General features: G+C 50.2%; 1 protein-coding gene across 6 annotated transcripts in view; it reads left to right on the top strand.

The window, feature by feature from the left end:
• The window catches only part of YTHDC2 (YTH N6-methyladenosine RNA binding protein C2), a 276,916-nt gene extending 255,887 nt beyond the window's left edge, over positions 1-21,029 (top strand). For all 6 annotated transcript variants that reach the window (XM_075325002.1, XM_075325005.1, XM_075325003.1 and 3 more), the window contains exons 30-31: positions 15,856-15,969; positions 19,243-21,029. In XM_075325002.1, the coding sequence (XP_075181117.1) occupies positions 15,856-15,936 (81 nt within the window). In that variant the 3' untranslated portion in view covers positions 15,937-15,969; positions 19,243-21,029. The remainder of the gene's footprint in view (positions 1-15,855; positions 15,970-19,242) is intronic.
• Positions 21,030-21,258: the final 229 nt, after the last annotated feature.

Below are 21,258 nucleotides of genomic sequence, written 5' to 3'. Positions count from 1 at the left end.
GAGTCTGTCAGGGTGGGGAGCAGTGTTTCTCCACCACAGGGCTCAGGGTACGTGGACTCAGCAGGAGTCCATCCTTCAGATCAATGTTCTGGAAATCAGAGCAGTGTTTCTTGCCCTACTAGCCTTCCAGCAGTGGCTGGAAGGGAAGCAGATCCGAATTCAATCGGACAACTCCACAGCGGTGGCATACATCAATCACCAAGGGGGGACACGCAGTCGGCAAGCCTTCCAGGAAGTCCGGCGCATTATGATGTGGGTGGAAGCCACGGCCTCCACCATATCCGCAGTTCACATCCCCGGCGTAGAAAACTGGGAAGCAGACTTCCTCAGTCGCCAGGGCATGGACGCAGGGGAATGGTCCCTTCACCCGGACGTGTTTCAGGAAATCTGTCGCCGATGGGGAAGGCCGGACGTCGACCTAATGGCGTCCCGGCACAACAACAAGGTCCCAACCTTCATGGCACGGTCTCGCGATCAAAGAGCTCTGGCGGCAGACGCCCTAGTGCAAGATTGGTCGCAGTTCCGGCTCCCTTATGTGTTTCCACCTCTGGCACTCTTGCCCAGAGTGCTACGCAAGATCAGATCCGACTGCAGCCGCGTCATACTCGTCGCTCCAGACTGGCCGAGGAGGGCGTGGTATCCGGATCTGTGGCATCTCACGGTCGGCCAACCGTGGGCACTACCAAACCGACCAGACTTACTGTCCCAAGGGCCGTTTTTCCATCGGAATTCTGCGGCCCTGAACCTGACTGTGTGGCCATTGAGTCCTGGATCCTAGCGTCTTCAGGCTTATCCCAAGGGGTCGTTGCCACCATGAGACAGGCTAGGAAGCCCACGTCTGCTAAGATCTACCACAGAACGTGGAGGATATTCTTATCCTGGTGCTCTGCTCAGGGAGTGTCTCCCTGGCCATTTGCATTGCCTACCTTTCTTTCTTTCCTGCAATCTGGGTTAGAAAAAGGTTTGTCGCTCGGCTCCCTTAAAGGTCAGGTCTCGGCGCTATCCGTCTTTTTTCAGAGGCGTTTGGCACGCCTTCCTAAGGTGCGCACATTCCTACAGGGGGTTTGCCATATCGTACCCCCGTACAAGCGGCCGTTAGATCCATGGGATCTGAACAGGGTACTAGTTGCCCTCCAGAAGCCGCCCTTCGAGCCTCTGAGGGAGGTTTCACTCTCTAGACTATCACAGAAAGTGGCTTTTCTAGTAGCGATCACATCTCTTCGGAGAGTGTCTGAGCTGGCAGCACTATCATCCAAGGCTCCCTTCCTGGTCTTCCACCAGGACAAGGTAGTGCTGCGCCCCATTCAGGAGTTTCTCCCGAAGGTGGTATCCTCTTTTCATCTTAATCAGGATATCTCTTTGCCTTCGTTTTGTCCTCATGCAGTTCATCGGTATGAGAAGGATTTACATTTGTTAGATCTGGTGAGAGCACTCAGAATCTACATTTCCCGCACGGCGCCCTTGCGCCGTTCGGATGCACTCTTTGTCCTTGTCGCTGGTAAGCGCAAAGGGTCGCAGGCTTCTAAGGCCACCCTGGCTCGATGGATCAAAGAACCAATTCTTGAAGCCTACCGTTCTGCTGGGCTTCCGGTTCCATCAGGGCTGAAGGCCCATTCTACCAGAGCCGTGGGTGCATCCTGGGCATTACGACACCAGGCTACGGCTCAACAGGTGTGCCAGGCAGCTACCTGGTCGAGTCTGCACACTTTCACCAAACATTATCAGGTGCATACCTATGCTTCGGCGGACGCCAGCCTAGGTAGAAGAGTCCTGCAGGCGGCAGTTGCCTCCCCGTAGGGGAGGGCTGTCTTGCAGCTCTAACATGAGGTATTTCTTTACCCACCCAGGGACAGCTTTTGGACGTCCCAATCGTCTGGGTCTCCCAATAGAGCGCCGAAGAAGAAGGGAATTTTGTTACTTACCGTAAATTCCTTTTCTTCTAGCTCTTATTGGGAGACCCAGCACCCGCCCTGTTGTCCTTCGGGATTTTTGGTTTGTTTGCGGGTACACATGTTGTTCATGTTGAACGGTTTTCAGTTCTCCGATGTTACTCGGAGAGAATTTGTTTAAACCAGTTATTGGCTTTCCTCCTTCTTGCTTTTGCACTAAAACTGGTGAGCCAGTGATCCCACTGGGGGTGTATAGCCAGAAGGGGAGGGGCCTTACACTTTTTAGTGTAATTGCTTTGTGTGGCCTCCGGAGGCAGTGCTATACACCCAATCGTCTGGGTCTCCCAATAAGAGCTAGAAGAAAAGGAATTTACGGTAAGTAACAAAATTCCCTTCTTTCTTTGTCGCTCCATTGGGAGACCCAGACAATTGGGTGTATAGCTTCTGCCTCTGGAGGCCACACAAAGTATTACCCTTTAAAAAGTGTAACCCCTCCCCTCTGCCTATACACCCTCCCGTGGACCACGGGCTCCTCAGTTTTATGCTTTGTGTGGAAGGAGGCACACATCCACTCAAGAATTCTCAGACTTATTTTTTGTCGGTTGGAAGAAAAGAGGACCCCCACGGGGTCCCCGGCATGTTCCCTTCTCACCCCACTATGTCGGCGGTGTTGTTAAGGTTGAGGTACCCATTGCGGGTACAGAGGCCGGAGCCACATGCCGTCTCCTTCACCATCCCTTAGCGGCTCTGGGAGAAGTGGGATCCTGAGCGGTCTTCCATTTACTGGGACCGTGCTCCATCCGCAGCCCCTGAGGGAACCTGACGGACCGGAGCCTCTTCATCCTCAGGGACCGGGCCCTGCAACTTAAAGGTACTCTGTATCCCGGTCGGGGATCGTACAGAGAGCGCACCTTCTTCCCGGGAGCCGCGGTAGTTTTAAAACTAAGGAGGCCGGTGGACTTCCGCGCCGACTGTGCCTGCTTGTCGGGCGCGGCCTCAAATTTAGTCCCCGGCTTCACCGCGGCCTAGTCGCAAAAATCCCGCCCCCGGGCCTGCCTGTCAGGGGTAAGGGCGGGTTCTCCGGCATGACGTCGGATGTGAGGGCTGGAGCATCCTGCATGTCTTCCTCCCCCCTCACTGACCACTGTGGGGACCCCAGATTCCCGCTCTTGGCTGGCGCCGCCCTCGGCTCCACTCCTCCCCTGAGAGCTCCGGCGGCCATTTTCTGGCATTCTGCCGGTGGATGCTTCTCAGTGAACAGCTCAGCAGCTCCGGGGGATCCAAGGCAGGGAATCTGGAGGACACACACTCCGCTCGTTAGCGGTCGGTAAGCCACACCGGTCACCCGGTGCTGGCCCCCCTGGGGTGCCGGTATAGATACATATATATATATTTTTTACAATAGATATATATATATATATATATCTGTTCGGTCAGTCCGTATACCTTGGTCCCTATATACCCTCAGTTGGTCACTCTCCTAGGAGACAACAGCATGTCGTCCACAAGGAGCAAAACTACTAAGGCACAGGTTTTTTTCACGGCCTGTACCTCTTGTGGGGCTATGTTGCCTGCGGGATCCACGTACCCTCACTGTGAGCAGTGTTAGACTCCTGCCACGCTTGCTCAGCCGGAGTCTCGGGCACTGGTGGGCCCCTCGGCTCAGGTAGACCCCCCTGCTCCCCCTGAACATGCAGGGACAGAGTCACAGGGGTTGGCCTCTTTTGCTGAGAAACTCTCTCAGTCCATTTCTCAATCCATGGCACAGTCTTTGGACAAATTGTCTGCTAGGCTCATGGAGGCATTGCAATCCAGACCGGACCCTTCACAGGCTCCGGTTCCTGTTAGCTTGTCTCCTCCAGGCCCCTCTCGGTCCGCGCCGCAGCGCGCTCCCAGATTGGGCCCTAGGTCTCAGGCGGAGGACTCCTGCCCGGACCGCAGTCCCAGACCGGCAAAGCGGTCTCGCTGGGACTCTTCCCCGTCTTCCTCACATTGCTCGGAGGACTCTCAGGAAGACGAGGCGGATGTCGGAGCTCAGGGCTCTGACCCTGACTTCGCCCTTAACCTTGATACACCTGAGGGGGATGCCTTAGTGAATGATCTTATCTCATCCATCAACCAGGTGTTGGATCTCTCTCCCCCGCCTCCTCCTGTGGAGGAGTCGGCTTCTCAGCAGGAGAAACACCAGTTTCGGTTCCCCAAGCGTACGCGAAATACGTTTTTTGATCACTCTAACTTCAGGGATGCTGTCCAGAAGCCCAGGGCGGTCCCGGACAAGCGCTTTGCTAAACGGCATACTGACACGCGTTATCCCTTTCCATCTGAAGTTGTTAAGGGCTGGTCTCACTCTCCCAAGGTGGATCTGCCAGTCTCCAAATTGGCTGCTAGATCTGTTGTGTCTGTTGCAGATGGCTCATCCCTGAAGGACGCCACTGACAGACAGATAGAGCTCTTGGTCAAGTCCATCTATGAGGCCACGGGCGCGTCTTTCGCCCCGGCCTTTGCCGCTGTGTGGGCTCTCCAAGCGATCTCGGCTTGTCTGGCTGAGATTAATGCTGTCACACGGAATTCTGCTCCGCATGTTTCGTCTTTGACTTCCCAGGCATCTGCCTTTTCGTCCTACGCCATGAACGCCGTCCTGGACTCTGCTAGCCGGACGGCTGTAGCATCCGCTAACTCCGTGGCAGTCCGCAGAGCCATGTGGCTGCGCGAATTGAAAGCAGACTCTGCTTCCAAAAGGTTTTTAACTGGTCTGCCTTTTGCTGGCGACCGTTTATTTGGCGAACGTTTGGATGAGATTATTAAGGAATCCAAGGGAAAGGAATCCTCCTTACCCCAGTCCAGACCTAAGAAGCCTCCGCAACGAAAAATACAATCAAGGTTTCGGTCCTTTCGTCCCTCCGCCAAGCCACAATCCTCCTCGTCCAACAGGCCGGAGAAAGGCCAGAGGAACTCCTATGCGTGGCGGTCCAAGTCACGCCCCCAAAAGGCCGCAGGAGGCACTGCCTCTAAGACGGCCTCCTCATGACTCTCAGCCTACCCTAGCCGCATCCTCGGTCGGTGGCAGGCTCTCCCGCTTTGGAGATGCCTGGTGGCCACACGTTCAAGACCGATGGGTGAGAGACATTCTGTCTCAGGGTTACAGGATAGAGTTCAGCTCACGTCCTGCGGCTCGCTTCTTCAGAACCTCCCCGCCCCCCGCTCAGGCCGATGCACTTTTTCAGGCAGTGGACGCTCTGAAGTCAGAAGGTGTTGTGATCCCCGTTCCCCCTCAGGAACGTGGTCGCGGCTTTTACTCCAACTTGTTCGTAGTGCCCAAAAAGGACGGGTCATTCCGTCCCGTTCTGGACCTCAAGCTACTCAACAGACATGTGAGAACCAGACTGTTTCGGATGGAATCTCTCCGTTCAGTCATCGCCTCGTTGTCACAAGGAGACTTCCTGGCATCGATCGACATCAAGGATGCTTATCTCCATGTGCCGATCGCACCCGAACATCAACGTTTCCTGCGTTTCGCCATCGGGGACGAACACCTCCAGTTCGTCGCATTGCCCTTCGGCCTGGCGACAGCCCCACGGGTTTTCACCAAAGTCATGGCATCCGTCGTGGCGGTCTTACACTCTCAGGGCCACTCGGTGATCCCCTACTTGGACGATCTCCTAGTCAGGGCCCCTTCTCGGGTGGCGTGTCAACAAAGCCTTACCGTCGCTCTGGCGACTATCCAGCAGTTCGGGTGGATCATCAACTTCCCGAAATCCAAGTTGACACCAACCCAATCACTGACTTACCTTGGGATGGAGTTTCACACACAGCCAGCGTTGGTCAAGCTACCGCGGGACAAACAGCTTTCTCTGCAGGCAGGGGTGCAATCACTTCTTCGGAGTCAATCACACCCCTTAAGGCGCCTCATGCACTTCCTGGGGAAGATGGTGGCAGCTATGGAAGCAGTGCCGTTTGCACAATTTCATCTACGGCCGCTCCAATGGGATATTCTCCGCAAATGGGACAAGAGTGCGGCTTCCCTCGACAAGAACGTCTCTCTTTCCCTCGCGACCAAAACATCACTTCAGTGGTGGCTCCTACCCACATCTCTGTCGGGAGGAAGATCATTCCTACCCCCAACCTGGGCTTTGGTCACCACGGACGCGAGCTTGTCAGGTTGGGGAGCAGTTTTTCTCCACCACAGGGCTCAAGGAACCTGGACTCCGACAGAATCGTCCATTCAGATCAATATTCTGGAGATAAGGGCAGTATATCTAGCCCTATTGGCTTTCCATCGGTGGCTGGAGGGCAGGCAGATCCGAATCCAGTCAGACAACGCCACTGCCGTCGCCTACATCAATCACCAAGGCGGCACTCGCAGTCGTCTGGCCTTCCAGGAAGTCCGGCGGATTCTGCAGTGGGTGGAAGACACAGGCTCCACCATCTCCGCAGTTCACATCCCGGGCGTAGAAAACTGGGAAGCAGATTTTCTCAGTCGTCAGGGCATGAACGCGGGGGAATGGTCTCTTCACCCAGACGTGTTTCGGGAGATCTGTCGCCGCTGGGGAACGCCGGACGTCGATCTCATGGCGTCACGGCACAACAACAAGGTCCCGGCCTTCATGGCACGGTCTCAGGATCACAGAGCTCTGGCGTCGGACGCATTAGTGCAGGATTGGTCGCAGTTCCGACTGCCATATGTGTTTCCCCCTCTGGCAATGCTGCCCAGAGTTCTACGCAAGATCAGGTCCGACTGCCGTCGCGCCATTCTCGTCGCTCCAGACTGGCCGAGACGGTCGTGGTATCCGGATCTGTGGCATCTCACGGTGGGTCAACCGTGGGCACTTCCAGACCGCCCAGACTTGCTGTCACAAGGTCCGTTTTTCCATCTGAATTCTGTGGCCCTCAACCTGACTGTGTGGCCATTGAGTCCTGGCTCCTAGCGTCTTCAGGGTTATCTCAGGGTGTCATTGCCACCATGAGACAGGCCAGGAAGCCAACGTCCGCCAAGATCTATTATAGGTCTTGGCAAATCTTCCTGTCTTAGTGCACTGCTAACGGTTTTTCTCCATGGCCGTTTGCCTTACCCACATTCCTTTCATTCCTTCAATCTGGAGTGGACAAGGGTTTGTCCCTCGGCTCTATCAAGGGCCAAGTGTCGGCGCTCTCCGTGTTTTTTCAAAAGCGTCTAGCCAGGCTTCCGCAGGTTTGCACGTTCCTGCAGGGGGTCTGCCACATAATTCCACCTTACAAACGTCCGTTGGAACCTTGGGACCTTAACAGGGTACTGACTGCTCTTCAAAAACCGCCTTTTGAACCACTGCGGGATGTCTCTCTCTCCCGTCTTTCGCAGAAGGTGGCCTTCCTAGTGGCAGTCACGTCTCTTCGGAGAGTGTCTGAGCTTGCAGTGCTGTCATGCAAAGCTCCCTTCCTGGTTTTTCACCAGGATAAGGTGGTTCTCCGTCCGGTCCCGGAATTTCTCCCTAAGGTGGTATCCCCTTTTCATCTAAATCAGGATATCTCCTTGCCTTCCTTTTGCCCTAATCCAATTCACCAGTGTGAAAAGGATTTGCACTCTTTGGATCTAGTGAGGGCACTCTGGTTCTACGTGTCTCGCACGGCGCCCCTGCGCCGTTCAGATGCGCTCTTTGTCCTTGTCGCTGGCCAGCGTAAGGGCTCTCAGGCCTCCAAGTCAACCTTGGCTCGGTGGATCAAGGAACCGATTCTCGAGGCCTACCGTTCTTCTGGGCTTCCACTTCCTTCAGGGTTGAAAGCCCATTCTACCAGAGCTGTAGGTGCGTCCTGGGCTTTACGGCACCGGGCGACGGCTCAGCAGGTGTGTCAGGCAGCTACGTGGTCTAGTCTGCACACTTTCACGAAGCACTATTAAGTGCATACCTATGCGTCGGCTGACGCCAGTCTAGGTAGGCGAGTCCTTCAGGCGGCGGTTGCCCACCTGTAAGAGGGGGCCGTTTTTCGGCTCTTTCGATTGAGGTATTCTTTTACCCACCCAGGGACTGCTCTTGGACGTCCCAATTGTCTGGGTCTCCCAATGGAGCGACAAAGAAAAAGGGAATTTTGTTTACTTACCGTAAATTCCTTTTCTTCTAGCTCCTATTGGGAGACCCAGCACCCGCCCCTGTGCCCTTTGGGCTAGTTGTTCTTTTGTGTACACATGTTGTTCATGTTGAATTGTTCTTATGGTTCAGGGTCTTCAGTTCTCCGAACATCCTTCGGATTGAATTTACCCTAGACCAATTTATAAGTTTTCTCCTTCCTGCTTTTGCACCAAAACTGAGGAGCCCGTGGTCCACGGGAGGGTGTATAGGCAGAGGGGAGGGGTTACACTTTTTAAAGGGTAATACTTTGTGTGGCCTCCAGAGGCAGAAGCTATACACCCAATTGTCTGGGTCTCCCAATAGGAGCTAGAAGAAAAGGAATTTACGGTAAGTAAACAAAATTCCCTTTTTTTCTTCACATCAGTTATATTTAAAGAGCACCTCTCCCTATTTTTAGCATTTCAAACTGAACACATCATCGAATAGTGGCTGCAGGGCTGAATAAAAAGTAGTTTGTTTTTTTTTGTTTTTTTTTAAAGTTCTTTACTCCATTGTGGAGATTTCAGCATGCAAACTTTAGCTTTCTTTATCGTTCCTTTGGGAGACCCAGACAATGGGTGTTTAGTTTCTGCCTCCGGAGGACACACAAAGTACTACACTTAAAAGTGTAGCTCCTCCCTCTGAGCTTATACACCCCCTGATGAGCAGATTCAGCCAGTTTATCGCTTTGTGTTCAGGAGGCATACATCCACACATGCATTCTCATATGATTTTTTCCTTTTGGAACGAGATTGAAGAGTGGGGTCCACGTCTGGACCCCCGGCATGTCCCTTCTCACCCCACTGTGTCGGCGGTGTTGTAAGGTTGATTCCTAGGCTGGAGCCTTACATGCCGTGCTCCTTCACCATCCCTCCTGGGCTCTGGCTTGAAGTGGGAGCCAGCACGGTCTCCATGCTTGGCAGGAGATCGGTCTCCATCCGCAGCCCTTCAGGACCCTGCTGGACCGGAGCACTCATCCCCAGGGACATGGCCCTGCGTCTCAGCAAGCTAAGTACCTGAGACGTTTAGTTTTCCGGGTCCCTGTACTTTATTGTTGTGGGAGAGTGTGCTGATTGTGTTTTCTGACATTTCTGGCGGGTTCTCTAGCTGTCGCCTGAGAACCGCGCCGATGGTGCCTGCGCGCCGGCCGCGCCGCTCAAATTTAGGCTTCGCCGGAGGCCTACTTTCGGTTTCACTGACCTCGCCTGTCTCTCATGCAGAGGGACAGGCTCGGCTCCTCCCGGCGGCCGTTCTGTGCAGGGGAGGGACACTCCCCACTGCTGTGTGTGTCCCCTCCCCTGTAGGTCTCTATGGCCCTCCAGTTCCTGCTCCTCAAGCAAGCCCCGCCCCCTCTCTTCGCTCCGGCGGCCATTTTTTCAGCGTTCTCTCTGCATTGCAGCGCTGGTCTGCAGCATCTCTGCTGAGGTGCTGTGCTTGGGGGTCCGGGCTTCGGGATCTGGAGGGCACACAACACCGCTCCAGCGGTCTGGTAAGCCACAACCGGTCTCCCGGTTGTGGACCTCTGTTTATACTCTCTGGGGTTCATTCTCTGCCAGAGCCTCCACTCCAGCAGCATGTCTCACACGAGGAGCAAGGCCTCAAAGCTTTATTCAGTATGCACTGCATGTAAGCTCCTGCTGCCTGAACCGAGCATTTTCCCACATTGTGATGCCTGCTCTAACCTGGCGGTGCCTCAGCCTGGAGTCTCACACCCAGTGGTCTCTCAGGCTGCTCCTGCTCCTGTGCCTGAACCTCCGGCTTGGGTAGAAGCCTTTTCTAGGTCTACCTCCCAGTCTTTTGCTGACTCCATGGGACATCTGTCCAGGACTTTGCTGAACATGCATCAGCCCCCCTCACAGGGTGCCTCGGCTGCTAGGGGTCTCTCAGGACCGGAGCTCACAGAGGATTCCTCATTTGGTCCAGTCCCCGTCCTCCTAAGAAGAGACGCAGGGTCCCCTCTCCTTCCTCGTCCCGCGGCTCTGATTCAGGAGCTGACTCACAGGATGAGGAAGATGCCTTTACGGGGTGCTCGGAGGTTAACTCCATGTGCCCCATTGATCTGTCCGAAAGTGACTCAGATGTTATTGATTTGATTGCTTCCATTAATTCTGTACTGGATCTCAATCCGCCAGTATCAGAGGAGCAACCCTCTCTAGCAGAAAAGTACCAGTTTACCTCGCCTAAGAGAGTGAAGAGTGTGTTCTTTAACCACTCCAGTTCCTGACAAACGCTTCCCAAAGCGTGGCTCTGATGACCGCTTTCCCTTTCCACCTGAGGTGGTCAAGGAGTGGGCTCAGTCCCCAAAGGTAGACCCCCTGGTGTCTAGGCTCTCAGCCCGGACCGTTGTGTCGGTGGCTGATGGCACCTCCCTTAAGGATTCCACTGATCGCCAGATTGACCTCCTGGCCAAATCCGTATATGAAGCGGCGGGGGCCTTGTTCTCCCCGACTTTTGCAGCAGTGTGGGCTCTCAAAGCCATCTCTGCTTCTCTAGAGGGGATGCATTCCCTCGCCAGGGAATCTATGCCCGAAATGGTTACCTTAACTTCCCAAGCTTCAGCTTTTTCATCCTATGCCATGTCTGCCATGCTGGAGGCTTCTCACCGCACTGCGGTGGCTTCGGCTAATTCCCTCGCTATCCGCAGGATCTTGTGGCTTCGAGAGTGGAAGGCAGATGCTTCTTCAAAGAAGTACCTTGCTGGGCTCCCTTTTGCTGGGTCCCGCTTGTTCGGTGAACAGCTGGATGAAATCATTAAGGAAGCTACTGGCGGGAAGAGTACTTCCATGCCACAAACCAAGACCAGGAAACCTGTCCAGGGTAGGAATCAGTCGATGTTTCGTTCCTTTCGTTCCTCCAACTGGTCGTCCTCTAAGCCCTCGGCCTCGTCCACTAACTCAGCCAAGGACCAGAAATCCAACTGGCGCCCAAAAGCGCGTCCACAGAAGACCGCAGGAGGTGCTGCCGCTAAGGCAGCCTCCTCGTGACTATCTGTCAGCGCCAGCAACGTCCTTAGTCGGTGGCAGGCTTTCCCACTTTGGCGACGCGTGGTTTCAACACGTCTCCGATCAGTGGGTGAGGGATATCATCTCCCACGGCTACAGGATAGAATTCTCTTCCAGCCCGCCAAACAGATTTTTTCTCTCAACTCCCCCCTGCTCCAAGGCCGCCGCCTTGTCGCAGGCCGTGGCATCCTTGCAGGCAAACGGAGTAATTGTACCGGTGCCCGCCCGGGAACGGTTCAGAGGTTTCTACTCAAATCTCTTCCTAGTTCCCAAAAAGGACGGTTCCTTCCGGCCCATCCTGGATCTCAAGCTTCTCAACAAGCATGTTCAGGTGTGGCACTTTCGCATGGAGTCCCTGCGATCAGTCATTGCCTCAATGACCCAAGGGGATTTCCTGGCATCCATCGACATCAGAGATGCCTATCTGCATGTGCCAATTGCAGTTTCTCACCAGCGTTGGCTACGTTTTGCAATCGGAGAAGATCATTTCCAATTCGTGGCTCTCCCCTTCGGGTTGGCCACAGCCCCTCGGGTATTCACCAAGGTCATGGCAGCAGTGATTGCGGTCCTGCACCTACAGGGGTTGGCAGTGATTCCTTACCTGGACGACCTTCTAGTCAAGGCTTCATCCAGCGCAGACTGTCAGTGGAGTGTCTCGCTCACTCTTGCCACTCTAGCCCAATTTGGGTGGTTTGTCAATCTCCCCAAATCTACTCTGACTCCGACCCAGAGTCTCACGTACCTAGGGATGCAGTTCGAGACTTTGCCGGCACTTGTGAAGTTGCCCTTAGTCAAACAGCTGTCCCTCCAACTGGCGGTGCGCTCTCTACTGAGGCCCCGCCGTTATTCCCTCAGGCGCCTGATGCAGGTGCTGGGTCAAATGGTGGCGTCAATGGAGGCTGTTCCATCTGCGTCCCCTGCAGCTGGATATTCTCCGCTGTTGGGACAAGCGGCCTTCCTCCTTGCACAGGTTAGTGGCTCTGTCGCCACAGACCAGGAGCTCTCTTCAGTGGTGGCTTCGGCCCCTCTCTCTGTCCCAGGGGTGCTCCTTCCTGGCCCCGTCCTGGGTGATCCTCACCACGGATGCCAGTCTATCCGGCTGGGGAGCGGTATATCTCCACCACAGAGCGCAGGGCACTTGGACTCCGTCCGAGTCAGCCCTTTCGATCAATATGCTGGAAACCAGAGCTGTGCTTCTGGCTCTCCTGGCTTTTCACCACCTGTTGGCGGGCAGGCACATCCGAGTCCAGTCAGACAACGCGACAGCGGTTGCCTACATCAATCACCAAGGCGGGACACGCAGCCGCCTGGCAATGTTGGAGGTACAACGCATCCTTCAATGTGCGGAGGACTCCAAGTCCACCATATCCGCAGTCCACATCCCAGGCGTGGAAAACTGGGAGGCAGATTATCTCAGCCGTCAAACCGTGGACAGTGGCGAGTGGTCCCTGCACCCGGCAGTGTTTCAGTCAATCTGCCGCAAATGGGGCACTCCGGACGTGGACCTAATGGCATCCCGTCACAACAACAAAGTTCCTGTTTACGTGGCTCGCTCCCACGATCCTCAGGCCTTCGCCGCGGACGCTCTGGTTCAAGACTGGTCCCAGTTTCGTCTGTCCTACGTGTTTCCCCCTCTAGCTCTCTTGCCCAGAGTCCTGCGCAAGATCAGAATGGAGGGCCGTCGAGTCATCCTCATTGCACCGGACTGGCCCAGGCGAGCTTGGTACCCAGACCTGCTCCATCTGTCCGTAGAGGTGCCGTGTCATCTCCCGGACCGTCCAGACCTTCTCTCACAAGGTCCGTTTTTCCGCCTGAATTCTGCGGCTCTCAGATTGACGGCGTGGCTCTTGAGTCCTGGATCTTGACGGCTTCTGGTATTCCTCCGGAAGTCATCTCCACTATGACTCAGGCCCGTAAGTCTTCCTCCGCCAAGATCTATCACAGGACTTGGAAGATTTTCCTGTCCTGGTGTCGCTCTTCCGGCCATCCTCCTTGGCCATTCTCCTTGCCGACCCTTCTGTCTTTTCTACAGTCCGGTCTGCAGCTAGGACTGTCCCTCAACTCTCTCAAGGGACAAGTCTCAGCTCTGTCAGTGCTGTTCCAGCGGCGTCTCGCCCGGCTGGCTCAGGTCCGCACCTTCATGCAGGACGCGTCTCACATCATTCCGCCTTACCGGCGGCCCTTGGATCCCTGGGACCTTAATTTGGTTCTCACGGTTTTGCAGAAACCCCCCTTTGAGCCTCTTAGGGAGGTTTCTTTGTTTCGTCTTTCACAGAAAGTGGCCTTTCTGGTGGCCATAACTTCCCTCAGGAGAGGCTCCGATTTGGCTGCGCTCTCTTCGGAGTCACCTTTTTTGGTCTTTCATCAAGACAAGGTGGTTCTCCGCCCGACTCCGGACTTTCTCCCTAAGGTGGTCTCTCCTTTCCACCTTAACCAGGACATTACCTTACCTTCCTTTTGTCCGGCTCTTGTTCATCGCTTTGATAAAGCGCTGCATACTCTGGATCTGGTGCGTGCTCTCCGGATCTATCTGTCTCGCACCGCTGCTCTTAGGCGGTGCACTTCTCTTTTTGTGCTGACCACAGGTCGGCGCAAGGGCCTTTCTGCTTCTAAGCCGACCTTAGCCCGTTGGATTAGGTCGACCATTTTGGATGCCTACCAGTGTTCTCAAGTGCCTCCCCCGCCGGGGATCAAGGCTCACTCGACCAGAGCTGTCGGTGCCTCCTGGGCTTTCAGGCACCAGGCTACAGCTCAACAAGTCTGTCAGGCTGCCACGTGGACTAGCCTGCATACCTTTTCAAAGCACTACCAAGTGCATGCTCATGCTTCGGCAGATGCGAGCTTGGGCAGACGCATCCTTCAGGCGGCTGTCGCCCAGTTGTGAAGTTAGGTTCTGCCTACTTCTTTGTTTTTCTGTTTATTTCCCACCCAGGGACAGCTTTGAGACGTCCCATTGTCTGGGTCTCCCAAAGGAACGATAAAGAAAAAGAGAATTTTGTTACTTACCGTAAATTCTTTTTCTTATAGTTCCGTATTGGGAGACCCAGCTCCCTCCCTGTTGCCTGTTGGCAATTTCTTGTTCCGCGTGTTATCACCGGCTGTTGTCGTAGACAGAGTTTCCGGTTGTTCCGGTTTTTGCTCTGTTTTACTTGTGGGTGGCTATTCTCCTTCAGCTTTGCACTAAACTGGCTGAGTCTGCTCATCAGGGGGTGTATAAGCTCAGAGGGAGGAGCTACACTTTTAAGTGTAGTACTTTGTGTGTCCTCCGGAGGCAGAAGCTAAACACCCATTGTCTGGGTCTCCCAATACGGAACTATAAGAAAAAGAATTTACGGTATGTAACAAAATTCTCTTTTTTCTCCATGACCTTTGAGATTCGGTGATGTTATGTCAACTTCCAGTTGATCTGACATCACCGAGCCCAGTCCCAGTCTTCATGAGTGACTGGGCTGTGGGCTGCGTTTCACCGCTCGTCACAGCCCAGCATGTCGCGTGGTCTCTCCTTCACCGCAGAGCGCCACAAGAAAGAGCGATGCTGGGCTGTGATGTGTCGAAACACCGCCCACAGCCAAGTCACTCAGGAAGACTGGGGTCAGGCTCGGTGATGTCAGGTCAACTTCCAGTTGACCCAACATCAGCGGATCTCAGAGGTCACAGAACCCGGGGAGAGGGGTAGGTCACTTCATGGGGATGAGCGGCCCGCAGTAGCGCCACTCACAGGCAGAATTGGCTGAATGGGGTATTTAGAAAAAGCCTTCCCCATCAGTTTTACAGAGATGTGGCCACTATTGCAGAGTAGTGAACCACCTCTTTAAAAGAAGCGCCGCCAAGCTTTCAACTGTAGTAAAGTGATGACTGCAGTGGCAGTCCCGTGCAGTGTGTACCAGCTACGATCACCGAGGAGTCTGTGCCTGCTGTCCTCAAGAAGTAGCTATGATGGCACCGCTGGAACGGAGGACAGGTGAGAATGTTTTTTCTGTGGGAAACTCACTCGAGTATAAGCCGAGGGGGACGTTTTCAGCATAAAAAAAGAGCTGAAAAACTCGGCTTATACTCGAGTGTATATGGTAACTAAACAGCTGTTTACAGGCAAGTGATTTTTTGGTGCATATCCTAATAGTAAAGGAGGGTCATTTAGGGCATAATCTACCAAACCCTGAGATGGCACAAAAAATATTGGTAAAAGAAGTCCATAGGGGCTCACTACGAATAGTGCAACAACAAAACACCTGTTTTGGTGTCTTTCTGTTGTTTCCTCATTTGAGGTTTGTTTGAATATTTGGGATGGATCAGCCGAACTTTATGTGCTTATAACTATGTATAGATTCTATTTTCTTGTGTCTCCGTATTTTTGTACTAATCCTATGTATGGGAAATGGAAATGAACCTAATTTATATGCATGTACATTAGGAGGCAATAGGTTAATTGATATTGCTCCTGAGGAAGCCATCTTAGAATGGCGATACACTTGTGGTAGATTTTACCCCATACTGGTATTTGGATGCATAACATAATACCTTTGTGACCAGATACAGATGACATATCCTTAAGATATTAGTGAAGAGAACCCCTTTAAAAATATAAGTTAGGGCTGACCAAGTAGGAAGTGTCAAAATACAATTGAAACATTCATATTGGCGTCAATTGTATAATTAGATAAAAATATCAAAAATATTGTTGGAGACTTTCATTTGAAACATTTTTAAACATTATAGAGGAGATCTATTTCCAAATCCAGCTGTGGTTCTCCTCTATGTTCTTCACAAATCCCTCTGATTTCGGCGATATTGTCTGTTTCAGTCCATACAGTGATACGGGTATCTTAGATGCCCCCCGAGACTCCTAGAATTCTTGTACAATTTTCATTTTACTCCTATTTCTAGGAACTGGAGCCTCAGGTTGGAGAACAGCTGCTGCTTCTATGGGACAGAGTTCTGCTGGCTGATCGAAGTATGTCTCACTAAGGGGACCCCAGTCCCATATCCCATTTTATTTCAGTGAGTATGTTCCCATTATGTACCATTTGTTACCCAACAGGTTCAGATGCTTGTGGGTTATGATTATTCATGCTTAGCGGCACACTGCCACTCCTCTCTTGGCTAAGCTCAGTCCTTTTTATAAAACATAAGCAGCTCAGGCATAAACTTGGTGTAAAATTGTCAAGTCAATTGTTTTGTGTATTTAAGAGTTGTGCAGAAATTTTCTGACATCTTCATTATTTTAATGCCAAAAAACTTTGTGATTAATCTGGGCCATTCAATTGTATAAAAATCACCAAACTAATCAAAAGCGCACAAAAACTCCTACTGGGGTTCAGACCTATTCTCCCCATTAGTAGGGAGGAACATGCTGCAGTATCTTCGCTGCAGATCGGTAAAACTTCTTTTTATCTTTTTAAATGACTTCGCCTGTCGGTTGTGGAGGTACAGGTAATCAAAGTATTTTTTTTTGACAGAGTTTTCACTGAAGCTTGTACTTCTTCTCCCTGTATGATGCTGACCAATCATAAGCAGGCAGCAAAATTTGAAGGAAAGAAGATCAAGCCCCATCATGGCTTGGAGCAGATTTCTCAGTTTGTGTGAGACATATAATGGCAGACAGCGCTGATCAGTGTGGGGGAGAGGCAGTGCAGTTGAATTTAGCTGTGTCACAATGAACCCCCTCACTAGTGAAAACTGTCTGGTAGCACCCACTTTGCCTTTAAAAAGTTAACTCATTAGTTGACAAATATTTTGATTGCTAATCTCTCTGCAGCTTAGTTGTTATTCCACTCAGCAGCCACTATGTCCTCTTTCAGCTAGTTCTATTCTTTTTAGGAAAGTGTGATGACACCAGAAAGGGTACCCTCTATCCAAAATGCACCCCAGAATTCAGGGGCGCTTCTGCTCAACTTTTGTATATAAGGCTACATGCGCTTTTTGTGCTCACAAACTGCAACCCAAACTGCACATTATCAGGGAGAGCCTGGAAATGTAAAAAAAAACCGCGTGTAATGTAAGTGCGTTTTTGGTGCGTTTTTGGAGCATTTTTCACAACATGCGTTTTTGATGCGTTTTTGTGATATGTTGACAAAAACGCAGGAAGAATGAACATGCTGCATCTTTTTTGTCACAAACTTTTGACAAAAAAAACGCTGACAAATAAACTGCAATGTGCGCATGACAAATCTGACTTCTCATAGACTTTGCTGGGAAGTCAAATGTCAGAAAGTTCTGACAACAAAACTGCAGCCAAAAACGCAGCAAAAATGCGACACAAAACGCAGCATGCGCATATAGCCTAATACAATGTATGGATTTTGGTTGAATTATTCAGGCTCTAGCCAGCCCTTCATCCCTGAGTTGTTCTCTGCTGCTGTTTAGTACGAACAATTAATGTTTTTTCCAGTGTATATGAAGGATGCATATGATATCATTATACCTTCGGGACTGCTGGAAAGTTTACATTTTTTGGCTTTTATGGACGTTTCCCAGAATAATGATTGAGGTTTAAGATATATTTTGCAAATTAATTGCATACAGAGGGCGTTCTGATTATGTGAGGGATATAAAGGATAAGCAGTACAGCATTTACTGAATAGGCGCTGGACTGTAGTACCCAGGAACGGCCACTACACAGAGTAGGGCGCTGTGCTCGGTCTACCTTTTGCATTCAGCTGCCCGCAGAGGTAATCAGGTATTGATGAACAAAACTAAGGATATGTCATCATTATCACAATCCTGGACAACCCTCTTAAGCCCAGATCTTCTTATCTTTGAGTACAAGGTTTGAAGCTACAGTTTTAAAACAAATTATATTGCTCTCTGGCACGAATATGCAGCCTCCGTACCCAGCATCTGGCAGAACACTATTGGCACAGTCTTTACAGGCTCTCATCAAGTAATTAATACAGGAACACAAGTCTTGTTATTAGTATTGACAAATCAATCTACAACATGAGCCTTTATCCAGATAGTCTCGAAAAGGCTTTATTCCTCAATTATAGCATCCATTGACAGCTGAAATGACAGTAGCAGCATCCTCGTGGGGAAATGAACAGATTTTCCTCCAGTCTGTTCACAGTAATGATCTTCTTCCATGTCCCCTGACATTTCTAGGTGTGTGAAATCAATAGGTAGAGATAAGAGGCTAGTGTTGTGCTTTATCCCCTCTATGGCTGTTTTTTTTTTTTTTTTTTACGCTTTTGTATTTTAGCTTCTTCATTAGCATATTTCTGTATGTTACTGTGCGTGTAAAGTGGTCATTATTTGCTTTTATGGTAATCTGTGTGCACTAGGACCAATATGTATGCACACTTTATATTCAAGTTATGCTTCTGTTTTATCACATCAGTTTAGCTTTGTTACCAGATAAAATATTTTATTAAAACTAGAAAAAAGAAGCGCTGATGGGGTATTACCAGATGACACGAGTAATATATAAAGAATATACACTCACCTACTGTGATTGTGAAAGTCACAACCACTGTTTAAGCATGATGAGATAATGGCGTCTGCCGCAGCCCCACTTGGATGAGCATTGAAACAGGAGAAGAGAAGGAGTTAACGCCGCGCATCAGCCAAATTAAGCTGTAGAGTTGTTGATAAATTAATATCTTTTTTATATCATAGGTCTACGCGTTTCGAGGTAGAAACCTCTTCCTCAGGACCAGAATATCAACAAAGCAAATTCTTTGTTGATATTCTGGTCCTGAGGAAGAGGTTTCTACCTCGAAATGTGTAGACCTATGAAATAAAAAAGATATTAATTTATCAACAACTCTACAGCTTCATTTGGCTGATGCGCAGCGTTAACCCCTTCTCTTCTCCTGTTTGAAAGATAAAAAATTTTGACAGCTTTTACCATTTATGTATTGAAAGCTACAGCTATAACTGATGGGCATTAAGAGAGCACTAGTACTACAAGTTGCCCACATCTTGTGCTGATCGACCATTTAATTTCATTCTGTATTCTGCATTTATCAGGAAGGTTGTGCAAGAACATTTTCTGCAAGACCCTTTACATTATTATCCTCAGGTTCAAATGTGCATACTAATGTGTTGGGGCAATCGTCGCCCCATATAAAAGGCACATTAGACTTGTTATTTTCAATGAAGATCCTGGATGACAGAAAAACAGGAAGTTTACTGAAAACACAGGAAAATGCAAATTAAATGTATCCATTGAATACACGAAATCATATGATTGCGGAAGCCATAGAGTTGTAGAATCTAAAGCTTTTCTTGTGTTTATTGCCCAAGTAACCCATTTTCTTTTCCTCTTTCTTACAGATTTGTTTTCCAGAAATGGCAGTGAATATTTGGAATGACACTATTTTTAGATAAGAGAATTTATCTGTGGTTTCCGTTAATTGCACGTAATTGTTTACAAGCCTCTCGTTTCTAAAAGTCCGATGTCAAGGTTTATGAAGAATTGCACACCATAGACGGGCAGTCTTTGGGTTGATATATTTCTAGCAAAGCATTGGCATTGCAGTGATTAGTTATGGAAGCGTTCCCCTCCAGGGTTTCAGAACAAAATACACTTTAATGGTTTTTACTTTTCTATAGAAAATTGCACTGTGGAAGATGTCCAATGTTTATTAATGACTTGTTTTTTTATTGAATGTTATGGGGGGGGGGGGTAAAAATAACAGATGATAAGGCAAGTCTGTTGTATTCAACCTTGGTTTAAAGAGGTATTCCTATTTTATTAAAGGGGTTGTGCACTTACTGGACCAACTCTTTTTAAACAAAGTTTTCTCGCTTATAAAATAAAAACAACATACTCTACTCTCGTACTAGCACAGTTCCTGCTATGTCAGCGTCAGGTCTCCTGGGGCTCGTGTGACATGTCATGTGAGCCCTGCTACCAGGCTGCTATTGGGCTGCTGCTGCTACAATCTCACTTCCGTCTTCCAAATGTTAGACAAAGCCTTTTAATAATAGCATATCGCAAGGAACTCAGAATGACAAATACTTAGTGCTGTTTTTGCACTTCAGCGCTTTCTAATTGTTTCTTGCAAAGTTGCGCTCAGCACCTGACTATGTAGGGAACTGCAGCCGGACCCTATTCATTTGATTTGGGCCCCTCAGCAGCTCCCTGCACTGTTTAGTGACTGGGAAGCTATATGAAGGGAACAAAGTGCCACAACAGTGCTTCATTTTTAGGTTTAAAGGTAACCTGAGAGCAGATTCAGCTGCAGAAAACAACGCACAGCTTGAATTTGACACTGGCTGCCTTATTGCCGTCATGTGTAGTTTAAGGCGTTTTAGGGAAGACTTTCTTTTAAAGCCATCTGAAGACAATGCATCTAGAATGGCTAGTCCAAGAGATAAGTCCTCAGCGGCTTCTCCCCACACCCACACTCCTTGACTGATAGGTGTGTACTTATACACACACATATAGGGAGGGATAGACTTTTCAGTCTAAGAGGGTGGGGGAGAAGCCACCAGGGACATACGGCCAGCTTTTAAAATGATGATTTCTCTGAAAAGCCGTAGTATTTCAGAGTAAAGTATATACGGCTTAAATAAAGCAACCAGTGTCTGATTCGAGCCACCATGGTTCAGACTTCCCTTTTAATGGTGATTTCAGTAGTTAGACACCCACCATTAATGTAGTAATGCATTTTCCAGGGTTCTAACATCCCTTTATGTGATATGTCAATATAGTATTAGGTAGTTTATCATAAAGTAGTATTAAATATAAATACTATAATAAGGACCATAGTCTCTGCATGTATGCGTAACACTGCTGTACAAGGTACATCTACAACTCTGTAGATGCAGCTGATTTCCTCTAGAAGATGTGCTCTTGTCGCATTACAAATAAACACAAAAAGAAAAACCTACCTTGAATATCCTGCAAATATAGTAAGATAGGTAGACCTAGGAGGGATCCATGGTACTCTGTCACCTAAAGGGTTTGTCTGGGACTTTATTATTGTACCTATCCTTAAGATAATTCCTCAATGTCTGATCAGAGGGGGTGCAACACCTGTCACCCCCACCGATCAACTCTTCGCAGTGTTGCCGCCAGACGGAACTACTCAGTTGTGAGACTGCTCAGCACAACTCTGTCAATTGTATAATGGCCACGGCTGGGTACTACATATCCGTCCTGTGTTAGAATCGACAATGGACAGATGTGCAGTACCCGGCCGCGACCACTATTCTGCTGACAGTGCTGTGCTATGCAGATTTACAACTGAGTAGTTCTGGACGGTGGCAGCAATGGGAACAGCTGATGGGCAGGGTGCAGGGTGTCGCACATGCAACCGATCGGACATTGATGACCTATCCTAA

Source organism: Anomaloglossus baeobatrachus, chromosome 1 (assembly GCF_048569485.1).
Source record: "Anomaloglossus baeobatrachus isolate aAnoBae1 chromosome 1, aAnoBae1.hap1, whole genome shotgun sequence".
Classification (NCBI taxonomy): Eukaryota; Metazoa; Chordata; class Amphibia; order Anura; family Aromobatidae; genus Anomaloglossus; species Anomaloglossus baeobatrachus.
This window is presented reverse-complemented; position numbering and strand designations above follow the sequence as displayed.